The 22947-nt window shown below is 37.9% G+C and overlaps 2 protein-coding genes across 8 annotated transcripts in view; one reads left to right on the top strand and one right to left on the bottom strand.

The window, feature by feature from the left end:
• MSANTD3 (Myb/SANT DNA binding domain containing 3) overlaps nt 1-1904 on the bottom strand; it is a 10104-nt gene extending 8200 nt beyond the window's left edge. For 2 of the 4 annotated variants that reach the window (XM_027740975.2, XM_027741000.2), the window contains exons 1-2: nt 1098-1311; nt 141-227 (exon numbers count right to left, since the gene is read on the bottom strand). The gene's annotated coding sequence lies outside the window, so the exon portion shown is untranslated. Of the gene's footprint in view, nt 1-140; nt 228-1097; nt 1312-1443 lie in introns of those variants that run through there. The other 2 variants (XM_027740985.2, XM_027740982.2) reach the window with 2 other exon arrangements.
• LOC113998311 lies at nt 1468-22947 on the top strand. Of its 4 annotated transcripts, none has more exons than XM_027740910.2 (17): nt 1468-1608; nt 2808-2895; nt 3762-3830; nt 4300-4330; nt 5391-5450; nt 5759-5839; nt 6039-6175; nt 7977-8099; nt 9599-9641; nt 10772-10891; nt 11458-11572; nt 13595-13640; nt 13949-14008; nt 16091-16198; nt 17253-17349; nt 18351-18551; nt 21693-22947. In XM_027740910.2, the coding sequence occupies exons 2-17, from the start codon at nt 2845-2847 to the stop codon at nt 21770-21772; spliced, it is 1422 nt and encodes a 473-aa protein (XP_027596711.2). In that variant the 5' UTR covers nt 1468-1608; nt 2808-2844; the 3' UTR covers nt 21773-22947. The 4 variants fall into 4 exon arrangements, with proteins under 4 accessions (XP_027596711.2, XP_027596730.2, XP_027596700.2 ...); XM_027740929.2 differs by lacking the exon at nt 1468-1608 and adding an exon at nt 2129-2209; XM_027740920.2 differs by lacking the exon at nt 1468-1608 and adding an exon at nt 2254-2342.

Below are 22947 nucleotides of genomic sequence, written 5' to 3'. Positions count from 1 at the left end.
CGTGCTGCTTTCTTTTAAAGACTATAAGGTGTGTGCTGTGATCTGCTGGAAGAATATCTTGAAAAAAAATTACACAAGTTAAGAAGTGCACACATGTTCATAAGTATGTTATATATATGTATTATTTTGCTTGCACACACCTAAACAGACACCCAAACTCCAATCAGTTGCAAAGAAGCCCTTCAGGTTGGCATGTATGAGCAGCATCTTCGGTCCATCAAATATTTCTTTTAGGCATAAGAAAATGCAGAGAGAATGTTATGGTGGAAGACTTAAACGAAATGTTAAGGTTACACTAACCAAACCCAAAGAAAATAGCAAACTGTGGTCACAGTGTGAGAATTAATTATATGTACCAATGCCAACAGAATTACTACCAGAAATAGTCAAGAACTGAAAAAAAAGAAAATTTATGTATCCAACTTAAATTGCAGGCAAAGCTTCAAGCATAGTCAGTAACTAACAGCATTGGAAATCTATTATAATTCTGTCCTTTTCATCCAGTGTTTGAGGATGAAAGAAAGGCACTGGAATGAGCCACACAAGTCACAACAGGTTTATATTTCATTTGAATAACAGAACCAGAAGTAAATAGTGTTCTTCTTCAAATGTTAGGTTTTCCTCACTGAGCTTCCATTAATGTTCCAGGCCTGACCCTGTCTACCTTGAGACTTGAAATCACTAGTTAATTAGGTGTATATTCCAAATATGAATCACTTCTATATGGAAATTGTGTTTTAATCAGATTAAAAAAATCCCACCTCTTTGGGTGCTTCCCCCCCACACAACCTTTTAATACAAACGAGGAGTTATCACGGATCATCCAGCAAATGAGCAAAACAATCTATTAGTAAAAATTCACAGTACTTTGCCTAAATTTCTCCTGTCGAATTTTACATACCAATACACGGAAATGTATTTTAAAAAAATATAGGATATTAGACTATATATACACAAAGATACATTTCAAGCGGGTCATCCCGCTACCTATGGAGGACATCCAAAGCACTCTGTGCACGCAAGGTAATGGATGCAGCTTGTTATTCCGAGCGACTGCCTGAAATCCATCAAAAATAGGCATAATACAGGAATCCTACCAGACTCTCCCGCACCCGAACTTCTCAAACATTAACTCGAGCCTTGTGTGTTTTTGGGGTTTCTCTAATCTCCACGCTAGCTCCTCTTCTGCTCGAAGGAGAAAGGAGAGCAGGTCCCGGCTCCACAAAGGCGGCCGCTCCACCCTGGGCGGGCGCGGAGGCTGCGGCGGGATCCGGGCGCATCCGCGGCGGGGGCGGCGGGCGCTGCTGTCACCCCGCGCCCGCGGGGACCGGCGCCGGCGGCGGGGAACACCCCACCCTGCGGCCCCGCTAGCTCCCTCCGCCTAACAAAGCGCCTCTCCCGGCTCCCTCCCTCCCCCCGTCCCTCCTTCCCCGCCTCCCTCACCTCCCCGCCCGCAGGTCGACGCCACCGCTCCCTCCAGCTCCCCGCAAACCCCGCGCTGGATTCCCGCCCCGCCGCAGCGCGGGCGGCGCGGCACTGGCCTGTCCCGCGGGACACGCCGCCTCTCCCGCACGGGGAGACACATCCCGGAGGACCCCGAGCCTGCAGGTGCGGTGGCGCTGCGGGGAGGCGGGTGCGGGGTGTGCATGTCCGTGTGTCCGCGTGTGTGTTGTGGGGAGCGGCGTGCGAACACCCAGCGGCCGCCGGGAAGCGGGCGGGCAGCCCCGCCTGCACCGGGCGCGGGCGGAGCTCCCGGGACGCACGTCCCTAGCGCGACGTCCCCCATCCCGCATCCCCGTCTCCATCGCGCGCCCTCATCCCGCTCCGCTCCCGCTCCGGGGGCGCGGGATGGGTTCCCCGCCCCGGTGCGGCGGCCCCGGACCCAGCTCGGGCTTTACCTCCGACAGCGCCCGGCGCTGCGACGCTGGGCCTGCGCGGCAGCGCCCCCAGCGGCGGCCGCGGGCAGCGCGCCGGGGGAGCCGAGGCCGCTCCTCCGCCGCGCCCCGTCCCCGCCCGCCGGCGCGGAGATCCCGGTCCCCGGCGCCGCGCCGAGCCCTGACCCGGCACCGTGGGGCTCCCGCGCCCGGCGTGACGCGGCTCCTGCCCGCAGAGAGCCGCGGGAGCGGGGAGGAGTCACCCCCCGGCCGAGCGGCCGGCGGGCAGGAGCCGGTGCGGCGGCGGGGAGCGACGGCTGACTCGGCTCCTCCGGGTATCGCCCGCTCCCGGGCCGCCGCCGTGAGCTGGGTTTCCCCGGCTCCGTGCGGGAGCAGGTGTCCGTGTCCTCCCCGGCGGGGCTGGAAGTGCCGGCAAAGGACTCGCTCCCGCCTGGCGCCGCTCTTCGCGTAGGGTTTGGAGCTGCGGGCCGTCCCTCTCTCTTTCTCCTTCCTTCTCTCCTTTCCTCCCTCGCTCCCGCGGCCCGAGTGGGACCGTTCGTCTCTTCCCAAAACCCGCCGTGTTCCCCCTGTGCCAGGAACGTGCTCCGGGCTCTCCGCGCTGGCTGCTACCCTGTGTGTGTGTGTCATCTGCCCCAGCCCGTACGCGCAGTTCTATCCCAGGAAAGAAGGGGGAAGCTCTAAATGGTCCAGATTAGTTCTGTTTCAGGGCTATGTGCGTAATCTTCTGGCGGCTTTTATGTTTCCCGGGGGAAACTTGGAGAACAATTGTTTCTTTCCACACTGTACTTTTGCTCCCAAGTTAAAAATAGGATCATTAGCCTGGAGATTTAAGGCACAAATTCCTTAAATAGGCGGAACAAAAATAAAAATGATTTTGTGAAGCTAAAACAATAGTTTGCAATCTTTCTGCAGTTTTCCCAGAGTTTTTTTTATCACCTAAAGACTGAATATGGACCCTGAAACTGAGATAAAGAAGCAAGTAAACCCTTTCTACTGCAACGTAAGTATTCCTTATTGAAAATTGTAACTAATACAAAATAATTTTGGTGGAACACAGTTGTACTAAACCAAGTGTGAACGTTTTTGGTTTTTTTTTCTCTTGAGCAAAATTGATAAATAGCTCTGGAGTTGAAGTTGTTTTGCTGTCTTTGACTCGGATGTGTGTTAAGAACCAACTTATTAAAACGAATAATTTTAATAATATTGTATTTCTAAATAAGGGCATTCTTTTTAAAGTGGAAGATTAAACTGCAGCTCCTGTTCAGAAAAAAAAAAATCCTAATTTCTCTGGTTGTCAGATTTATTGCTATTATTTTTAAGCATCTCGGGTTTTTCAGAGGAAAATAAAGTAATTTGGACCGCTGTTGTTTATTCACATGATTTTAAACCTAGTCTGCTCCCATTCTAAACTGGCCCAGGCATAAACCAGCTGTATGGAAAGCTTCCAGAGTGAGGCAGGCCCCAAACTGATCAGAGTAACTGTGTTAATCTGGATGCAACACTGAGAACTGGCTCATCTTAGACAGGTGTACTGGCTTGTTACAATTATGCTGGGCTTCTGGCTCAGACTTGTTTAAGAGTGTGTGAGGAAGATCTTGGATCTGTCTTTACTTATCTACACACACAGAGAAAATGTTATGAGGTGGCTGCAGAGTTCTGGAGACATCTGACATTTTTATGTGATGTGGAGATTCTTGTTCATTCCACTGTCTTGCAGGCTCATAAAGAAAAGTTCTGGGAGGCTGCTTTAGTTTTTAGTATAACTTACTTATACTGACAGTTTGATAGTAGATCTGTTTTGATATCAGTGGTATTCTATTTCTTTTTGTTTGTGTAAAATGCTGGAAATGCTTCTCTTTCATCTAGATTTGCAAAATCTGGTGTGCTTCTGCATTAAACTTGCAGACTCACTTCCTTGGATTCAAACACAAGACGGTAAGATCAGTTTTTGAATGAACCTTTTTCAGATTTTACAGATTTATTTAGCAATAGAATATGGATTTGAAATCTAGTTTTTAATGTAGTTGTAAAACATACAGTTTTTACATATTTTACATATTTACATATTTAACTGGTTTTGCTGCTTTACTCTCTTGTTTACTGCAATAAAGTAGAACTTGGTTTTGTACGTTAGTTCTGTCAGAAAATGTTGTTACAACTTTGTGTCTAGTAAAGACAATACATGAGAATACGTGGCTGTTAATAAATGCAGAATGGATTTGCTTGAATAATAGACAATCTCAGAAAAAAGGGCATTTGTCTTTTTCAAATTTCTGTTCACCTGAGATAGTCTATGGTGCTGGTGTTTATCTAACTTATTTTATAAATAATAAAAGCTTTTCATTGTTGTTCTTTGAATCTTAAGTATCTTTCTTCCTTGTTGGTTGATGACTTGGTAACTTAGGTTGAAGAAGCACTGAAAGCTCATGGCGTTGGTAAGTGCGAGCTTTTTTACTTCCTGCTGTGTTCTATATAGGCATCTTCCTCCCTGCCCCAGTGTAATTGTTTATGAAACAAACAAGAAAAAGACTTTCTCAAGATTGTGCTTTAAGACCTGTCTTGTGTTCTTCAATGACATAACTGTCTAATGTTACATAAATCAATCAATAATATGAGCAAGAGGTATGCAAAGTTGATTAATAAGCACTAGCTAAAATACTAAAAATCATCTACATTACGGTTTTGAGAAACCTTAAAGAATTCAAGACCTTAGACACCTTCAAGATTTAAAATATATTTCTAAAAACTATGCTTCTTAAAGCACATGGAAATGTATATACTTTATTTTTTAAAGAGATTATCAAAAATATCTTAGATTATTTTAAATATCTTAATTAGTTGAAGCATAGTCCTTTTAATAGGTTTATTATATCATTAAACCTTCCATGGGTCATTATGAACTGGTCTAGTTCTAGAAGGAATGAAGGTCTAACTATGTTCATGATTGTTTTCCTGCTTCGGTTTCATGATGGACCAAAATGTATTTATAGGTTTCTACAGTGCACTGGTCCTAGAATTTGGCTTGAAAGTCTCTGCCAAGTTATACGTAGTCGTTGCACCTACCCAATCTGGGAATATTTTTATGGACTGTAAAGGAAATTTAAGTGATTAAATATTTGGCAGCTGGATGCTGCTGAAATTAATGCCCTGAAATTACTAGATGCCCTGAAATGTTTAGAGACACTGAACTTAATTGGTCTTCCTCTTTGCCTGCTTTGTTGAATTACCTAACACTAAATAACTTTGTTATTGTTTGGTGTGAATGCTTTTTGTCCATCTTTAGCCAAAAAAAATCTCATAGCACATTCAAAACTAAACATAGCTTAGTTTTCTCATATCAAAAAGCTCAAATAGTTTTCTTTAAAAAAAGTCTGTTATCATACCAAGTTGGTTTTTGTACTAACAAGTTTATTTCCATTTCTGAGGTGGGTTTTTTTGGTTGTTGCTTGTTTGTTTGTTTTGTTTTGGTGGGTTTTTTTTGTTTTTTTTTTTTAGTTAAAACACCCAGTGGCTCTGGGAAGCAAGTGAAAACACCTGTAAAACTTCCTGATTATGGTAAGAACATTTAATGCCTGTCCCCCCCACCACCTCCCCCAGAAAAAGGAAGAAATAAAAAATACTGAGGTACAATATTACAAGTGGTGTCTAGACCTTAGCAGGTCACTGGGAATTAATTTCTGTTCATCGTATTTTCCATTTTAAGTAATATTTTGTAATAGTACTTAAGACAATATTTGCAAACTAAATGCTTTAAAAAGAGTGAAAATAGGATTGGGGGGGATAATGTTTTATAATAATTAACTTAATTTGTGATGTGGGACCATGTCTGAGCAGGGATTCACTTGAATGTGAATTTCTTGCAGGGCAAACTGAACCAGAGAGGTTTCATGGACAGACATTGGAAGAACAGCTTAATACATGTAAAGATTCAGAACCTGCACTTGGTGAGGGCTTTTAATACTGTAGTTGTTTGCTTGTGAGATATTTACCTTTAAGGAGTATGGATTAGTTTTTTAAAATGTAAAATTAGGTAATGTGTAATAAAATCTCATAATGGTTGCACTTTTTCTTTAATGTCCCTTTTGGAACTAGCATTGATGATTTGTTTGCTAAGTTTTGTTTGTTTTTTTTCTATTTATCCAGGTCTTAATTATATAATAGAGTACCGATCAAAAGACAATTTTCCTTTCCTCTATGAATGTCAACTGTGCTACTGTAAGACGGGACTGAATAACATGTTCATGCATGTTTGTGGTTCCAAGCATAGACTGGCATACCTGGTAAGTTCTTTTTGTTTGCTTTAATGACATGATTTAAGGGGAGAATTTGGTGGTCATGTTTTGATTTAAAAAAACCCCAAACACAAGATGTTACGCAAGTTTTTCTGAAAATGTTTGTATTTGTATTGCAACTGTGATAAATAGACTTAAAATTCTTCTCACCAATAATATGCATGCCTGTCCATTGCTTGACACTGAGTTTTTAGTTTATTCTGTTTTGGTTAACCAGTAATGCCAATAAGGAAATCTATAGTTAAAATTGACTAGAAGTCAAAAGCCTTTTTGACCAACTTTTGTAATATCTAAAAGAAAGGGATCAATGAAGAAACTGTTCCATCTTTCAGATGCTTTAAAAGGAACATAATTATAAATAAACATGATAGATATTAGACAGAGGCTGTGACTTGGAATCAGTGGAAAAAAACCCAACTTGTATTCTCAGTTTTGAGGCTGGACAATCTGTTGCCTGTTTTATGACAATCTGCAAAGCTCTCAAGGTTCACGTCAGCCCATAAACATTTAAATACACTATTTTTTTCAGCATGTTTAGAGAAATGAGGTTGTCCAGTCTTTGAATGTTTACTTGAGTGTATTTGTTTAGGATCAGCTTAAACCAAAATTGAGAAAGCAATATTCTGAAAGGTATCTTGATACTTTCCAATAGAAATTGCTCAAAGTTGATATTATATCCCACATATCTTAAAGTCATACAAAGCCAAGTTTGTATACCATTTCAAGGCAGTTGTAGAGCTAAAGTTATTGGGTATACTGTGATGAATCTGCAGTGATGTCTTTCATAAATATCATGCTGGTTTTGGTCATTAATTCAGATGTACATGCTGAATTTTGATGTTCTCAGCTATTGTATTTCTTGTTTACTTTGAATTGTTTCCTGCAGTTCTTATGCTTATTCACTGCATCTCTGCTATATTCTTAAATACTATAAAAGTATAATAATTCAACAAGGATAACTTTTAAGCCATGCACTTGAGATCGATTAACCCTAGGCAGTGGAAAAGGCGGGAGACTAAATGACTGGAATTTGCTCTGCTGAAAAGGAGCTGGGGGTCCTGGTGGATAATAAGCTGAAGATAAGTAGTGTACCTTGGCATAAATGAAGGTTAACAGCAAGCTAAGCTAAGCTAAGCAAGGGCATAGCCAGAGGATCAAAAGAAGGATTATTTCCCTGTCCTTGATACTTGCTAGGCCATATCCAGAATATTGTGTCCAGTTTTGTGCTACTGCAGACAGAAAGCTGTTGATGAAATTGGACAAGTCCACTGGAGAGCTGCCAAGGTGGTCAGGGGGCTGAAGCACACTTGTGCTATGAGAAGTTAAGGTAACTGGCTTCATTCAGGCTGGAGAAGAAAAAGTGTCAGGGCTGTCCAGTACCTCAGGGGAGGTTATTAAGAAGGAAGAACCAGACCTTTTATGGAGCTGCTTGGCAGGAAAATAAATTCAAACGGGATTTTTCTACTGGACGTACAGGGGTTTTTTGCTGTGAGGGCAGTCAAGCACTGGAGCAAGGTGTCCAGAGGGATAGGAGAATCTCTTTTTGCAGAGGTTTTTAAGACCCAAGTGGACAAAGCCTCGTGCAACCAGTTCAGCAATTAGTGCCAACCCTGTTTTGATCTGAAGGTTTGGCTCCAGGCCCTTAAATTATTCTGTGATTCTATGCATAATCATTTTAATAAGTTCTGCTATGTATATGTAGAAGTTGATTTGTCTCCCATGATTATTAACTGTGCTAGATCTGGAAGGAGTTGTGTGACTTAAGGATTTGCGTTTCCTTATTTTCTAGAAACAACATTATCCTGAGATAGCAGAATCTGATGAAATTAAGGGTAAAGGTTCTGAACTGAACAGAAAAGTTAGGCAAGTCGCATTAACAATTGAGAAGAAAGAAGGAAGAAAACAAATAAAGGTACACTTCTCTGAAGCTTCCTATTTAATAAACAAAGAAAGTAATTTTAACCTTTATTACGGGTGCTTTTAATCATTTTAGTAATTCCTCCAGGATTATTCTGGACACAATTTCCTATTGGTCACTGCCATCATAAGTATTTCTCTTGTTTGAAATAATACTTATGCTACCTGGGTTTATAGAAGTAGGATTCTAGAGTGCACAAATAACGAAAAATATGTATACTCATATAATCAATTCTCAGCTCTCTGTGTGTGTGTGTGTGTGTGTGTGTAAAATAACTTGCCTTGCTTGGAAAGCTTTATGATTTTTCGCAATCAGTTTCTGCTTTGTTAGCACCTCATGGCAATTCTCTGGGGAGCCATGTAAATTTTCTGATAGTACAGAGGCAAGTGTGGGAATTTGCAGGTTGATATGAGATTATAAGCAGTGCCGTGGGATCTCAGGAGCACCATAAACTTCAGTTCTTGGGGAGCTGCACCCTTAGAAGCATGTTTATGTGAAGATATCTTCATATTGCTTTCTGTTGATACTAACACTACAGTAGTATTTATAACAGGCAAAGCTGCTCTTGAGGTGTACCTTACCACACTGATTCATGATGAGCTTATTGAGGTGCCCAATGTTCTTTGTGGTATACATTAAATTTGTTTTCTCCATCACCTTCAATGTCTGTCAGCATCCTGCTTGATAAGCAGCATTTCTTGACAAGATCCCTTGCTAATGCTACTTAATGTGCATAATGTCTCTTTTCAAAGAGGAGTTCACCAGGTTCCTGTGTTAAAGCTGGCTGTGTCTTGCCCATCTGAAAAGAGACCCGTGTTTCTTTCTGGGTGATACTATCAGGCCTAGGCTCAAAGATGAGAGCCTGCACTCATACTATTCTTTTTTGAAGAAAGACAAGTACAGGAGTATTGGAAGATCAAGTCAAGAATGAACGCTTTAGAAGGGAGAGATTCAGATTATCAAATGTGTTCTATCTTTCATTTTTAACTTCTGCTTACAAAGAAAACCAAAACTGACTATCGGCAGCAACTTTTTCATTTGACCTACTTAAATTTCTTCTTGACTCAAGACTCTTTCTTTTACTTGAGATTTATGTCCGTGGATATAGAAATAATCAGTACCATCTATATTTTGTAGACCTTTCTGTTTTTCATGGTAATTTCATTACATGCATAGCAAATCCATTCTTGATTTAAGGAACTTTTAAACAGAGCATGTATAACTTGGTTTAATTTTACTGCTATATCTTCTGAAACCAGCTGTTTGATTTTTTTAATTTTTTTTTTTTTTTTAAGATCCAACAGAAATTTAATTGTGATAAACAAGTGTTCAGGTAACTAACTTTCTGCTTTTTAGAATATCCATTAAGGGATTTACACGTATGTATTTTACACTACTTGTTATATATTCTTTAAAAAAAATTAGATCTGATGGAATACCTATGGAATAATTTTATCCACAGAATAACTAACATAAATGGGTTTTATTTTTAGGTCGTTACAGATGCTCCAACAATGAGGAGGAGATGGCAAGAATGTAAGTGTGCTCGGTGGGATGTAAATTGTCCATTTCTCATTTGAGTAAACTCCTTTGATCTAAATCAGCTTGATTTAAGGACAAATTGAAATATTTGGTCAGCAATTGTGTACATTTATGTTCTAAGCTGCATTTTGGACAGTTTATATTGAAAATCTGATGGATGAAGAAGTTATTTCGTTGTCCCCGTAACTGGAGAGGCCTGTTTTACATGGCTTTGTTCTCTCTCCATTTTTCCATTGCAGTCGCCCTCACTTCCCAGGGTCCTTTATCTATGATTTCTTTTTGTCTGGTAGCTAATGTAGTCTCTGCACTGCCAGCTGCTCAGCAGCATTTTGGTGAAGTGGCCAAAAGGAGCAGGTTGGAGCTCTATATATTTGCAATACAGAAAGCCACACAGAATTCTTAAGGCATAACTATAGATGTTACCTGTGGAAGAAAACTCTCTGTTTTACTAGCCATTGATACTCACAAAATTGTAGGAATGTGGGATCTGTGAGAGTTTCCCACTCAGTTTTAATCTTTTAAAACTCATTGTAGTACAATGATGGACAGACAGTACGGTTGCATGCTGCTTTAGGAAATGGCTAAAAATTGCTACAAGACCCTCATTCTTAAAAGGAATAAGATCAGAAAAATAACGATTTGAATTAAACTAATGTACTTAATTTTAAGGTATATTAGTATGTAAATGGTATTTCAAAATAACTCAATAGAAGTAATGAGATGATTTAGATTAGCAGTGTCATACTCTGAAGAGGAAAAATAGCAATTCTGAATCTGGGAAAGTGGTTTGAAATAAGTTGAGTCCTATTCAAACTACATTTCTTGACTGTAACCTGATGGTTAATGTGTCTGATTTTGCAGGTGACTGTGCATTTATAGTATCTACATATTTTAAGAAATGTGTGGATGTAACTATAGCCAGGGTATAAAATATTCAAAACTTTGTTACTAATTTGTAGTTCATATTTAATATGCTGTCACATAATAATGCTTATAAAATTATTCTTTGTGTTTGTAACTACTATTGCACAGAAACAGAGCTAGTTGAAATTGAAGTGCAGTTTTAGAACCCTCCTCTATCAAGATAATGTCCATTATGCTACATTTCAAGCATGTTTGTTTAGATTCTAATGCAGATGACAGCCCTTCAAAAGCTAAAGTTCAGCATGTGGATGCATCGCTTAGTAATGCAGAAGAAGCAGACAGTAAAATTTCAGATGGGAAACTGCCAGACTCTATTCAAGGTAAGAGGAAAAATTATTTTTTATTACAATTTTTTTAACTTTCACCAGCGCATGAATTATTTACTCTGTATGTACCTATTTATAACTTGACAATTGAGTTATAGAAGGTGAATTTGCACAGTGTGTGGATGGGCTTGGGGTCTGTGGCAGAGGAAAGAATAATCTCAGTGTTTGCAAAGAAAACAGTCCTGTTTTAATTAACATTGTCTTGAAATCAGAGCCAGATATAAATATAAAAATCAGTGAACACCATATAACTGAAGAAATATCAGAAGTTGCTACTTGGTTATAGACCTAATGTCAAAAGTGCAATTAGGATTCTGTCTAACTGCATTATAATTGCTCTCATTCAGAATATTTCTGATAAGAAATACAAACTTGTGGTTCATGATTGAACCAAATCTTTGATTTTTAGGCTCAATTTTTATTTTATTTCTTCACAAGATATCTTACTTTCACTTTCAGGTTTTATTGATGCTATCTTTAAAAAATATTCTAAACAAATAGTCTTTTTAAATTAAAATATTAGGAAAACATCACTTAATATACTGGTTTTATTGTTTTAGGTGGAAATAATGTTCAAGAGGAGAAGGAAAAAAGTCAGAAAGGACAAGCAAAACCAGATGAGAAGGTTGAACCTAATAAGGATATTGAAAGCAGCAAAGACAACAACTCAGAAAGGTAAAAGAAACAAAAAAGTCCACCACCTCCAAAACCCTTTAAATTTACTTGGAGGAAAATGTTGTAGATGATAACTTTCTACATTGGATTTGCATAATAATAAAATCCTTTTCTTCTGAAATTCTACTCAGCTGTAAACTTCTCTCATCAGCAGAAAACCTGGTGTATGTAAAGTCACCTCACATTTTGCTCTGGATGCAACTGGGTTACGTATTTAACTATGTTATCCTTAAGGTATAATCATCATGTGCTGCTCAAAACGTTCAAAAAGAATGTTTCCTTATGGTTTAAAACCACCTCTGTTATGGGTTTATGTCAGAAAATTAGGGTGGTGTATGAACTGATTTTGGAAGGATAAGGGAAAGATAATCAGTAGATAGCTGTAATACCTGGGGTTCATCTTTACAAAAGATTTCATGGAGGGACAATAAGACATATTGTGTTCTAAAGTGATGAAACTGTGGTTGCTGCTTGTAAGCATCTTATTAATAACAGTATTGTGAGTTCATTTTGAACTATCAGCCTTCTTGTGAGGAGGATATCTCCAACATTAGTCATCTTTGTGTAATAGAAGGAGCCACAGGAAAGCATCCAATAAAGTATATATATGCATCAAGCCAAACACAAGACTTCTGTTCCACCAATTACTTCTTTGGTTTTGCTCTTAATGATGTTCTCTTTGATATTTTTTAACTTTAACCAGTAATATCTCTCCCAGACATGGAGGGCTAACACCTTTGTCTTGTTGACTGTTACCCAGTAAAATGTTGTTCCTCAAATATATTTTTGAAGAACTTTCACCTCTTTCTGGTGTAACCATTATGGAAAAGGATCAATTGAAATGAGATTCAAATCCAGGTTTATGAGTCTTTGTGTTTATTTATCTGGCTTTCAAATAAGTTTAACAGGTCTGAATCTGGAAATACACTAGTGTGTGAAAACTTTAAAAATAGGGAACTAATAAAAGCTCAGCTATGCACATCTGGAAATGCTGCTGTCTATTTCTACTCAATACTGGTTCTCATTGCGCAGTCCTGTACTTTAAATTTTAAGAACAGCATCCTTTGGAAAATCAGTCAATGTTATTCTTTTAATCTGTTTCAGACAGATCCTGAGTAACTATGAGCAGCCAGGGGTTTCAGTGAAAGACTGCTTTGGAAGTCAGTTTCTAAATAAGGATTTCAGCTGGTTCCTTTAGTGTTTATTTTTGTGAGACTATTGAGAGATGTGAACTCAATATATAGTTTCTTAAAAGGAATAAGATCAGATTCTCATCAACAGCGAGCTGTCAAATGATGCTTCCACTTAGAGATTCTGCAATATCTGTCTGAGAATTTCTATGACTCCTTATTTCTTTGCAGTTAAGTTCTGAACAGTCATCTGAAGGTGGAAATTATTTTATAATCATCTGTTTTTACTATACTTTCGATTCCTAAGAAAGATTTCAAGAAAGAGGAGAGCTTAGGTTTGGCAGTCATTTGGTTTTGGTTCACTTAAGAAACACTCAGCCCCCCTCAGACCTGGTTCCTGGACTCACAAAGGGGTGGAATGTATCTATAGTAGTTGTAATTGCAGAACAGCACAAATATGGGTTAGTAACATTTATCCAGTATTTGTAACGTTGTAAAACGTTTCTTTTTATGGATGAATTTTTGTAAAGGCAAGTTTGTGAAGTGCTGATAAAAATCATACTGTAATTAGGAGCCTTGTCTTTCCGCAACGTGTACAAAAATCTTACAGCTATTACTACCAATGTCAAACTTTTTTATTAACTCTGGGTTTTTATACTTATGTGCTAGCTAATCACACTAAAAAAAAAAGCAAAAAATGCATAAGTAATTTTTATAATGATATCTGGGACCACTGGGATTTCTCGAAGGAAATATCTGACCTTTCTTTTAGAGTGTGTTAGAACTACTATAGTAGCAGTGTGTCAGGAATTTAAACTGATTATCAGTTATTGGCTGGCTACACATTTTTACTGGATCAATCAACTGAATGTTTTATTTATTCTATTTTAAGGTGTGAAACCAATAAACAATCGCAGGAAGAAAACAAAGGAGTTGAGGTGAATATTTTTCTGTTAATGGGCTGCTCCAGTTTTCAAATAGTTGAGAAAATAATTAATATATGATTGGCAGTGGTGCTTAATTATTCAAATTAACAATATTATTGACAATAAATTAGCTACAAGTTATTAAGGCAAAACTATTAACAACAAGGCTTTTTCCTGCTTTGTTATGAAAGCCTATGTACACATTTCATATAAGCACCAACAATTAGAGCAAGAATTTTAGAGTAACCGTAATTGTTGCTGCTTAATTATATTTACTGCGCATAATAGATCTCTGGACTTCTTTTTTTTATGTTAAACAGCAACAACTTACAGCAAATCCTGAAGAATTCACTAGTCAAGAAGAACTTTTGGGTTATTTGGTGAGTGTTAAATCTTACCTTGCAATGTAATTTTTGGAAAAAAAAAAGAAATCACTGATCTGCTAAATCTAAAATTTAGGCAGTCTGGTAATCCAACAACATATTTTGTCAGAAGGCAAGATTCAGAATAAAAGAAGTGTCACTGAATTTTTAGTATATCTATTAATTCTCAAATTTCTAGACATAGTTTTTGCCAAGTACTGGTTTGCTGTCAGAGGAATGACTTGCCTTAATGAAAATTAATACATTTTTCTCAACTGTAGCTTAACTTCACTCCTTAATTACATGCTTAAGTAAAATGACTTTTTAAATTTTTTTCTCCTTTTTTTTCCATAACTGGTCTGTGATTTTCAAATGAGGGATTTGGAAAGATGTAATTCAATAATGGAAGGAAGCAGAATGAAGATAAATATATGAAATATGCAGAAAGGAAAAAGGCAATTTTTAAGAAATAAAATGCAAGTTGTATATTTAAACCAAACTCTCCCCTCCCCCAAATCCCATAAACTACAAAAACCTGCCTATTTACTCTTTCTGTAAAGTAAGTGGCAGAACACCAGAATTCTGTTCGGTTGTTGAAAATATGTATTATGTACACATTCACAGAAGTGATACAAGCAATAAGTGTGGAAAACTAGCAGTTGCCAGTTGTTAGATGTATCAACAACATTCAGGTCTTGCATACAGAAATGGTGATTTTAATAAAAGCACCAGTGACAAACTGCGAAAATCTTTACTGGTAGCTGCTGTGTCTGTGCTACTGCATGGTAATTTAAGCACTACTGTCTATTATAAAATCTTTTTTCCTCTTTTTTTATGGGGAATTATTAGGTGTAAAAGTTGCACCTTGTTAATAAAACTTGAATTTGTTTTGAGGTATATTCTTGCTCAGTATGATTGTCCTCCAAGAATAAGAGGACTGTTGGGAATGTGATTGGAACAATGTTCTGTTTTGGAAAGTTGTTTTTGGAAATTGTTTAATATTAGCATCTACAGTCATAATACTGCATTATATGTTTCTATTGCCATTGGATTCAAAAGGTTTCTTGTGTGGTGGATACAAAAAAGATGCAAGTGGTCTTTTTAGACTGTTTTTGGACTTGCTGTTCATATTGTGAAAAGTTATTCAATAATTATGCTTATTGTATACTTTTTTAATTGTGAAAATCAGTATGCTGAGCGTACTATGAAAACACTATGCTGAGATTTGTCATTAAAATAATCACATTTCTTGTATTACCTCAGCAAAGGTATAATTGCCCAAATTTAATCTTTTTTTTCCACCTAGCTTTTGACAAGATTTTCATTAAATATAACTTGTGCAAACCAGGACAGATAAATACTGTTAGTGTTAAAAATATAACCCCTGTTTTCATATAACACACTTAATGCTAGTTTTTTATTACTTTTTTCCATTGTTTGGAGTGTCCGGAAGACTGGATTGTTAGGACAGACCTGTAGTTCTGTTACATTGTGCCCAATGCAAGTGTTTTCAGCAGAACTGAAAAGAGGATGACACGTGTAGCCCTCTGCGTGAGCACTGTGGGTGCTACAACTTGCTCCCTACTAGACCTTCATGGCTTCAGGACTGCTTTTTCTTTAGGCTTTTGGGGAAGAAGAAGGTTGGTGTAAGGCAAGGCAGCATGTGTTTTTAAATTCAATAGCATTCTGGCTTTTTGCTACTTTCTAGAGAAATGGGTTATGACTATATTGCCTCGGGGAATGTGTACACATTCATTTGTATGCAGGTATCTTGGGAAGAGATCAAAATACTTATAGAAAGGCATTATCTTCAGTATATTTCCAGGTGTATTCTTGGGTTGTTCCTCTTCAAAGGATTGTTTTGGGTAGCAGCAGCTTTCTTCTGTTAGGGTTCTCTTTCATTCCACTTCCCCAGCCCCAATTTATGGGATTAAAAATAAAAACAGTATTTGCTTTATCATTTCAGCCATGTCTGACAGGAAGATAGAGACATAAAGAAAATGAGGTTCCTGCAGGTTTGTTTATAAATTGTGATCCTTCAGTCTTTCAGAGGGAAAATGTTTTATTGTATGTTGTTTTATTTCTTTTTTTTTCCCCTAGCAAAGTTTTGAGATACTGAATGAAGATGATGCTTCATTTATCCTGAAAGTTACACAAACTCTTACAGATGCACTGGTGGAATATCGTCAGCAGAGTGCATCAAACAAAGTAATGTGGATTTTGTTTTGATTTGTTTCTACAGCTCTGTAGATTCCTGTGATAATGCATTTTTATTATTATAGATAGTTCAGTGAAACAAAATTGCTGTGGAGACAGTGTTGTAAGTTTTGTCTATTAAATATGCAAATTTTTGTGGTGATGATAGTATAAAATTTTAGCTTTTCTGTTGAGGAGTCTTAATAATTTCTATTCAAAGGAGCTTGCACTTTTCTTGTTTTTAATAGTAACTAAAAATCATCTTGTCTCTTATTTCCCCATGCTTTTCCTTACAACTAAGTTTTTCTGCTATTTTTGCCCCTTTTAACTTAAGCTTTTCTCATCTCTGAGAAAGACAGTCTTGTTCTGTATCCTGTTTCTGTTCCCAGCTTTCACTTTATTCACCATTTACATCATTGACATCAGTTTTCTTTCTTATGCAACTTTTGGTCCTACTCTTTGGACTGTTCTCTTTAAGTTCTTCCAGTATTAGAAACCCAGTTTTTCCCCTCTCTGCTGTTATTTTTGACTGAGTTGTCTTTACATAGGTGGTATATATGGAGGTGTTTTGAGTACTTCTTTGAGGCTGCTGACATGTTACAAAACAATCAAGTTCTGACTGAAGTAACTATTAACTCACTAGTTGTAGAAAACCAAAATGTTTTCCCACATTAGGCCTTGTTAGTATTCTAAACTGTGATCTTTCAACTGGTAATTTTTTAACTAAATCTTTTGAGTGTAAAATGCTATCTTTTTAGACCTGACGGGTTGAGAACTAGGCTCAATAAGTATCACTTCATTGCCTAATACAGAGCTTTTTCTGATGTAGAGATATACCATGGGCAATGTATACACAGAAGTCCATTATCAGCCCTATGATTTTCAAAGAAATACTAGATTTTTCAGATTTGGTAGCAGAAATACTGGTCTTTTCCTTGGTTTGTGATAATTAAAAAATATAGTAGTGCATGATTTCAAGAGGTTCTCCAGATGACACTCTGAAAACATATTTTTTTTTTTTTTTTTTTTTTTTTTTTTTTTTTTTTTGTTTTCTTCAAACTCATAGGACCTCTTAGATGCTGAATATAATGGAGAAGCAGCATTGGAACGTTCCACAGAACAGTCTGACCTGACTTCAGCAGATGTTAGTGACTCTGATACTGGTAATGTTGGCTTTGCAATCTTTAATGTGCTTTGATCTTAACGCTGAACCTTGCGTAACATGAAACTTTTTTTCCCACTTCTTTAGAAGCAGAGCTTAAAGGCAGAATAAAGCCAGAGTCAAGTAGCATAAATGGGGTTGGGATGGTTTTTTTTTCCCCATCCTCTACAAATATTAGAAAGGGAAGACTATTAAAAAACATTGATCCTACTTAAGTGTAGGATTTGATGGAGAAACTGAGTTAGTGTCAACTCTGACTTTCTTCTGTTCAGAGGCAACTGTTTCTAAGGAGACTTTCAAAGTTTCTCTGCCTTTTTTTTCCTTCTCTCACAATGTTTCTTTCCCTTCTTGTTGGAGAAGATGCTTACTGCAGGTCTAGTCAAATTGAGAGGTTAGTGGAAAGAAAGTTATGTTGTATAGGATGGATAATTCTCTTTAATACCTGAATACTGCAGCTCCTTGGCCTTGGTACTTCTGATTAATTTTTTCAAAGAGTCCTGGGTTTCTCTGAGGTCAGTTCCCTCTGATATAAACAAATGGCTATTTTTCTCAAACTTAGGAATTATAATCATATGCTTGGAAAGGCAAGATACCCAAAATACTAGTGAAGTTATTTTGTATGATTTTTGCTGTATAGTGTCAATTTTCTGTTTTTTTCTAGGAAGTTTGGCTTTTGAAAACCTCAGTTAATACAATGCTCATAAAAAAAATCAAAGTGACTTACAACAGATGAGATTTGAAACTTTTACTCCCCTTTTGTAAGCATAATGCAAATAGCTTTCACCTGCCTCCCCACCCTTGCTTCTCCAGGATTTTCCATAAATGGAAAGCATTCCTGACTCTTGGTTGTTTGAAAACGTAGCAGTCAGATGTGAACCTTACCAGCAGTGCTGCTGTGCCAGACTGGAAACGCTTGTTTTGAAAAACCCTATTTAAAGAAACACATAATGAAGTCTTTTCAGAATCTTCTCTTACTGAAAAACAGTATTTCTCTTCTTTAAGACTATTCAAGCAGCCGATCAGCTAAGCAGTCCTTACCAGGAAATGGAGAAGATGAACCCCAAAACTTTTCAACTGGCTCCTCAGACACAGCATATGAGAACAACGTCACGACTGAATTTTTGAACAGTGTGAGAAATATGAATGTTGAGGAAGTTACTGCTACTCTACACAAAATAGCAGCAGCAAATCCAGCTTTCAGAGGTAATTCACATATGTATGCATACACACACAAAAATTTATATAAAAATATACATAACATATTTTCTTAGCTCTGTGAAATAATAAGGACTTAGATAGGTCAAAGAACTTTGAGGTATTAAGGAGGGCTGAAGAGACTTCTTTTTTTCCCCCCTTTAATTTTTGCAGGTTCCAGTTTAGGAATGGTGATTCAAGATGATTGCCTTCCTGTAAGGGCATCAATAATTGCTGAATATTTTGAAAATTCTTTTCTCATTTTTGCACAGTAATATTTGCATGATGAGAGACAGTAAACTAAAACCAAGCATATTGTTATTAGAAAAAAGCAGAATCATTTGCCTGTGCTATAAGTGGGAAACGCTGGCTTTGTTAATACCAACAGCAAAGAAATTTTTACTAACAGTAAAAACTTTACAGTTCTTGAAGGAACTGTATTTGCACAGTAACATAGAAGTAACAGTGAAACAGAGACAAGTAGTCTTTCTTTTGCTTACAAGTTTCTAAAAAGTTTCAGCTAGTAAACCTTCCCATATCTTCAGTCAACTACTACGCTTTCTTCAGAAGTTTCCCATGTACATTTTTGAGCTTCTCAGAGTGTGTTTAGAGTCATAAAGGTTAAAAAAAGAACACTGAAGATAAGTACATTGTAGGGAAGCTTAAGATATTCTTTGCCTAAGTGCTCACTGTGTGGAAAGAACTGGAGAGACTGCGGTCTGTGCCGTAACCACTCATGGGGTGTCTGTGTGTGCACACAACTTAGCAGAGTACCTGTTTGGAATGGAAGTTCTGGAACAAACTGGCAACATAAAACCATGGAAGTAGAAAACTGTTAGAACTCTTCTCCTCCACAACAAAATGTTGAAGTTTCTGGTGGTAGTGATTTCTCCCATAAATCTTCCTTTGGAACCTGAGAATTTGTGGGTGGGAAATATGATTCTCTTTTGTGGTTTTGTATTTTTTTATAGGGGTTTTTTTTGTGTGTTGAATACAGCTGCTTGCTCACCCTCCCCCACCAGCCCCCTGCAGCTGAGCAGGAAAGAGAACAGGGGAAACAAAAGTGAGAAAACTCATGGGTCATGATAACAACAGTTTAATGAAGGGAAAGTGTAGGAGGGAACAAGTGATGCAAAGACAATCACTCAGTACATTCCACAAGCACACTGATGCCAAGCCAGTCTCTGACCAACAGCCACCTTGGGAGCCAACACAGCCTCCTTGCCTGCCCAGGTTTTATTGCTGAGCATGATGCATGGAATCCCTTTGGCCAGTTTGGGTCAGTTGTCCCAGCTGTGCCCTTACCAGTCTTTTTCCAATTCCCAGACAAATCACTGGAGGAGTGCAGAGTGAGAAAGAAAGAAAGCCTTGACGTTGTACAAGCACCTTTTGCAATAGCCAAAGTAGGGGTATGTTATCAACACTATTTTGGCCACAAATCCGAAGCACAGCACCACAGGCTGCTCTGAAGAAAGTTAACTCAATCCCAGACAAAGCTGGTACAGGGTTCCAGGTGATCTTTGAAAGTGTCAGCTTCTATTGGACAGGTGAATAGAAACTGTTTAGAGAAACAAGGTAGGGATTAGTGGACACCTGGACAAATGTGATCTGCTTAGAGTGGCTAGTGGGGAATAAATATGGTTTTTGTGATAAGAAAAGCCTGCTTACAGATTTTCTGGAGTTGTTTGAAAGGGGTCAGCAAAGGAGTCAGATAAAAGTGATCCAGTTCACGTAGCCTGTTTAGAATTCCAAGAAGCTTTTGACTCTAATCAGAGGCTTTTAAGGGAACTAACTGGCTGTGGGAAAAGAGGAAAATCCTTATATTGTTTAAATAATAAAGAGATAGCAAGTGGGCAATTATCTTTTACATTGAAAAGAGGTTCCAGAAGAGAATTGTGGACCTGTGCTGTTTCATATTTTTACAAATGAGCTGGAAAAAGGGATGAGTGTCTGGATGACAAAATTTTGTCAAATTTGAACCAGTTAAAAGTGTTGGTTGACCTGAAAAATTTCGAAAGCTCCTCATCGGATCAGTGGAAGTACGACCTTGTGAGTCAGAAGAATATGTTCAATACAGGGAATTAAGGAAAGAATGGAAATAAAGATGGGGAAAGTCATTTTGCTATTACATAAACTCATGCCTTTGCCTGTATCTGGCATAGGGCAAAGGGTTTCCCTTATTTCAGATAAAGGACTTCACTGCTGCAAAAGGTTTAGAGACAACAATAAAATATGGGAATATCTTCCATATAAGTAGAGGCAGTAGAAAGCTATGACACTTTTTGGCCTGGAACAGAGATGACTAGGATGCTGTAACAGAGATTTGTAAATCATGAGTGGATGGAGATGACAGACAGGACTGTGTTCTTTCCGATATAAACTTGGAGTAGTGTGGGAGTCCAGCATGGACAAGAAAAGATGGTTCCTAATGCAGTTGTAAGTGGATGATCTATGGAACTCCTAGCAGAAGGATACTGTGGATTTTATAAAAATCTTACATGTTTCCTTGTTTTCCCTGTCTGGCCCAGACCGGGCAAGCGTTTGGAAGAGAGCACTAATGAAAAGTTTACCATATCAGACTTTCCTCAGAAAATTTCCTGAGCTGAAGATGATCTGAGATGAGGAGAACATGGTATTCCCACACCCTGCCAAGCGTCAGGCACAATTGTCCTGCTTTTACTCTTCCCTTAGCATTTGGTTATGGGTGCTGAATGTTTATTATTGCCACTTAAACAGTCCCCATGTTTCTTCTACTTCTCTCACCCTCCTCAAGTCATGGGCATTAGTTTCATCAAAGCAACATGGCCTTTTGCTTGTGTTCAGAGGACACTTTAACTTATTGTTACAGTGATAAAATCAAGCACTTCTGGTTGTGGTTTCCTGATTATCAGCTGCAGATCTTTCAAAGCAGGGGTAGAGAGGCAAGACAGACTCTTAAACTGAACTAGTACAGCTGTTCATAGCAATATCCAGTTACAGTTTCCAGGCACATTTTGGTTGTTAACAGTTAAGGTATTTTTCATTTAAGAAGGAAAGGTCCAAACTCACCTCAGCATCTAAATGTTTCCATATAAATTGTAGTTTTAAATGAATTTTATAATAAAATGGCTTATTTTCTGGTTTTGTTTGTTTTTTTTCCCTTTAACTAAGGAATTGATATTCCGAATGTTATAAGGATCCTGGCTGAAAGTGGAACTTTGAGGAGGCCAAGCAACGACAGCACACAGTGATATGGTGATTAAAAGACTTAGTATAGCAATGTTTACTTTCTGTAAGTTTGTTGTTTTACTTAATGAGAGCTTAACAGAGTTGACTTTATTATGTGTAGGTTTTGTACAGTGTTATTTTAATTAAGTTAATAACTTGGGTTTGAGATTCTTGTTATTTATTTCTCCATGTAGCTGAAACTTCTATATATTATGGAAAGGTTGTAAAGCTCCTATTCTTTCTTTCCATGTAAAACATATTTTTAAAACAGGCAACTTGTGTTTTTCAATATCATTAAATACATCAGGTACATTGAGAGTCTGATCTTTTCTTATTGTTGGTTCTTTTACGAGGAGTTATCAGCAGAATTAACTACTGCAGTCAGCAGTACGGATTAATCCTACAACGTATACTCAGAAGTTATTCCCTGTGGCTGCTGGGCCTCAAAATCTTTTGTGATCAAAACCCCTCTCCCCTATAAGTGTTATGAATGGGTCTCCACTTTTTTTTTAAAAATAAAGATTAAAAATAATAATAAAAAGTCAGTGCTGTCAGTCTAGTTCTGAGTTGAGAAGTGTCTGGATTATAGCAAATTTAGGGAGCCCAGATAAAGCCTGGAAGCTTTAAAAAAGTCAAAAGAAGTTGGCTATGCTTGAAAATTCATGAATATGTCCCAAGAGATCTAACTAGACTGGTTAAGAGGCACTGATGTGGTAGCAAAAGTATCTTCTTTCTTCTTTTATTCCACCAGGAGAAAGAAATGAAAGCTGGGTTATTCCATCCTTCAGGCTCTTAACGTGAGCTTTTTTTCAACTAAAGTACTAGTGGTTTTGACTGAACGTAAAGATGTATGTATTAATGGCTTCTACTTTTGTAGGTGGTGAAAAAAAGTTTTGGATGGTTATAAATTAGCGTACTTAAGAAAAAAATATTTTTTTAAAGTTAAATTGTGTAGTTAAAATTTGCTTCCTGCTTGTGATGTCGGGTAGCATTCAGTGGTTCTAATTAAAGCTCTTCAGCTTTGCAGCCAAATGCTGGTATAATATAGACATGCTGGAGCCAGATGGTAAATGAACCTTTTAATGTTAACTTAGTTTTTTGGAGATCTGGATGGAATTGAGAAGCCTCATCCTGATGGTTTCACATCTTCATGTCATGGAATGCAAGATGCAATAAAACTAAAGTAACAAAGCAGCAA

This window comes from Pipra filicauda, unplaced genomic scaffold, assembly GCF_003945595.2.
Source record: "Pipra filicauda isolate LSUMZ 115617 unplaced genomic scaffold, ASM394559v2 scaffold56_size3634133_pilon, whole genome shotgun sequence".
Lineage (NCBI taxonomy): Eukaryota > Metazoa > Chordata > Aves > Passeriformes > Pipridae > Pipra > Pipra filicauda.
This window is presented reverse-complemented; position numbering and strand designations above follow the sequence as displayed.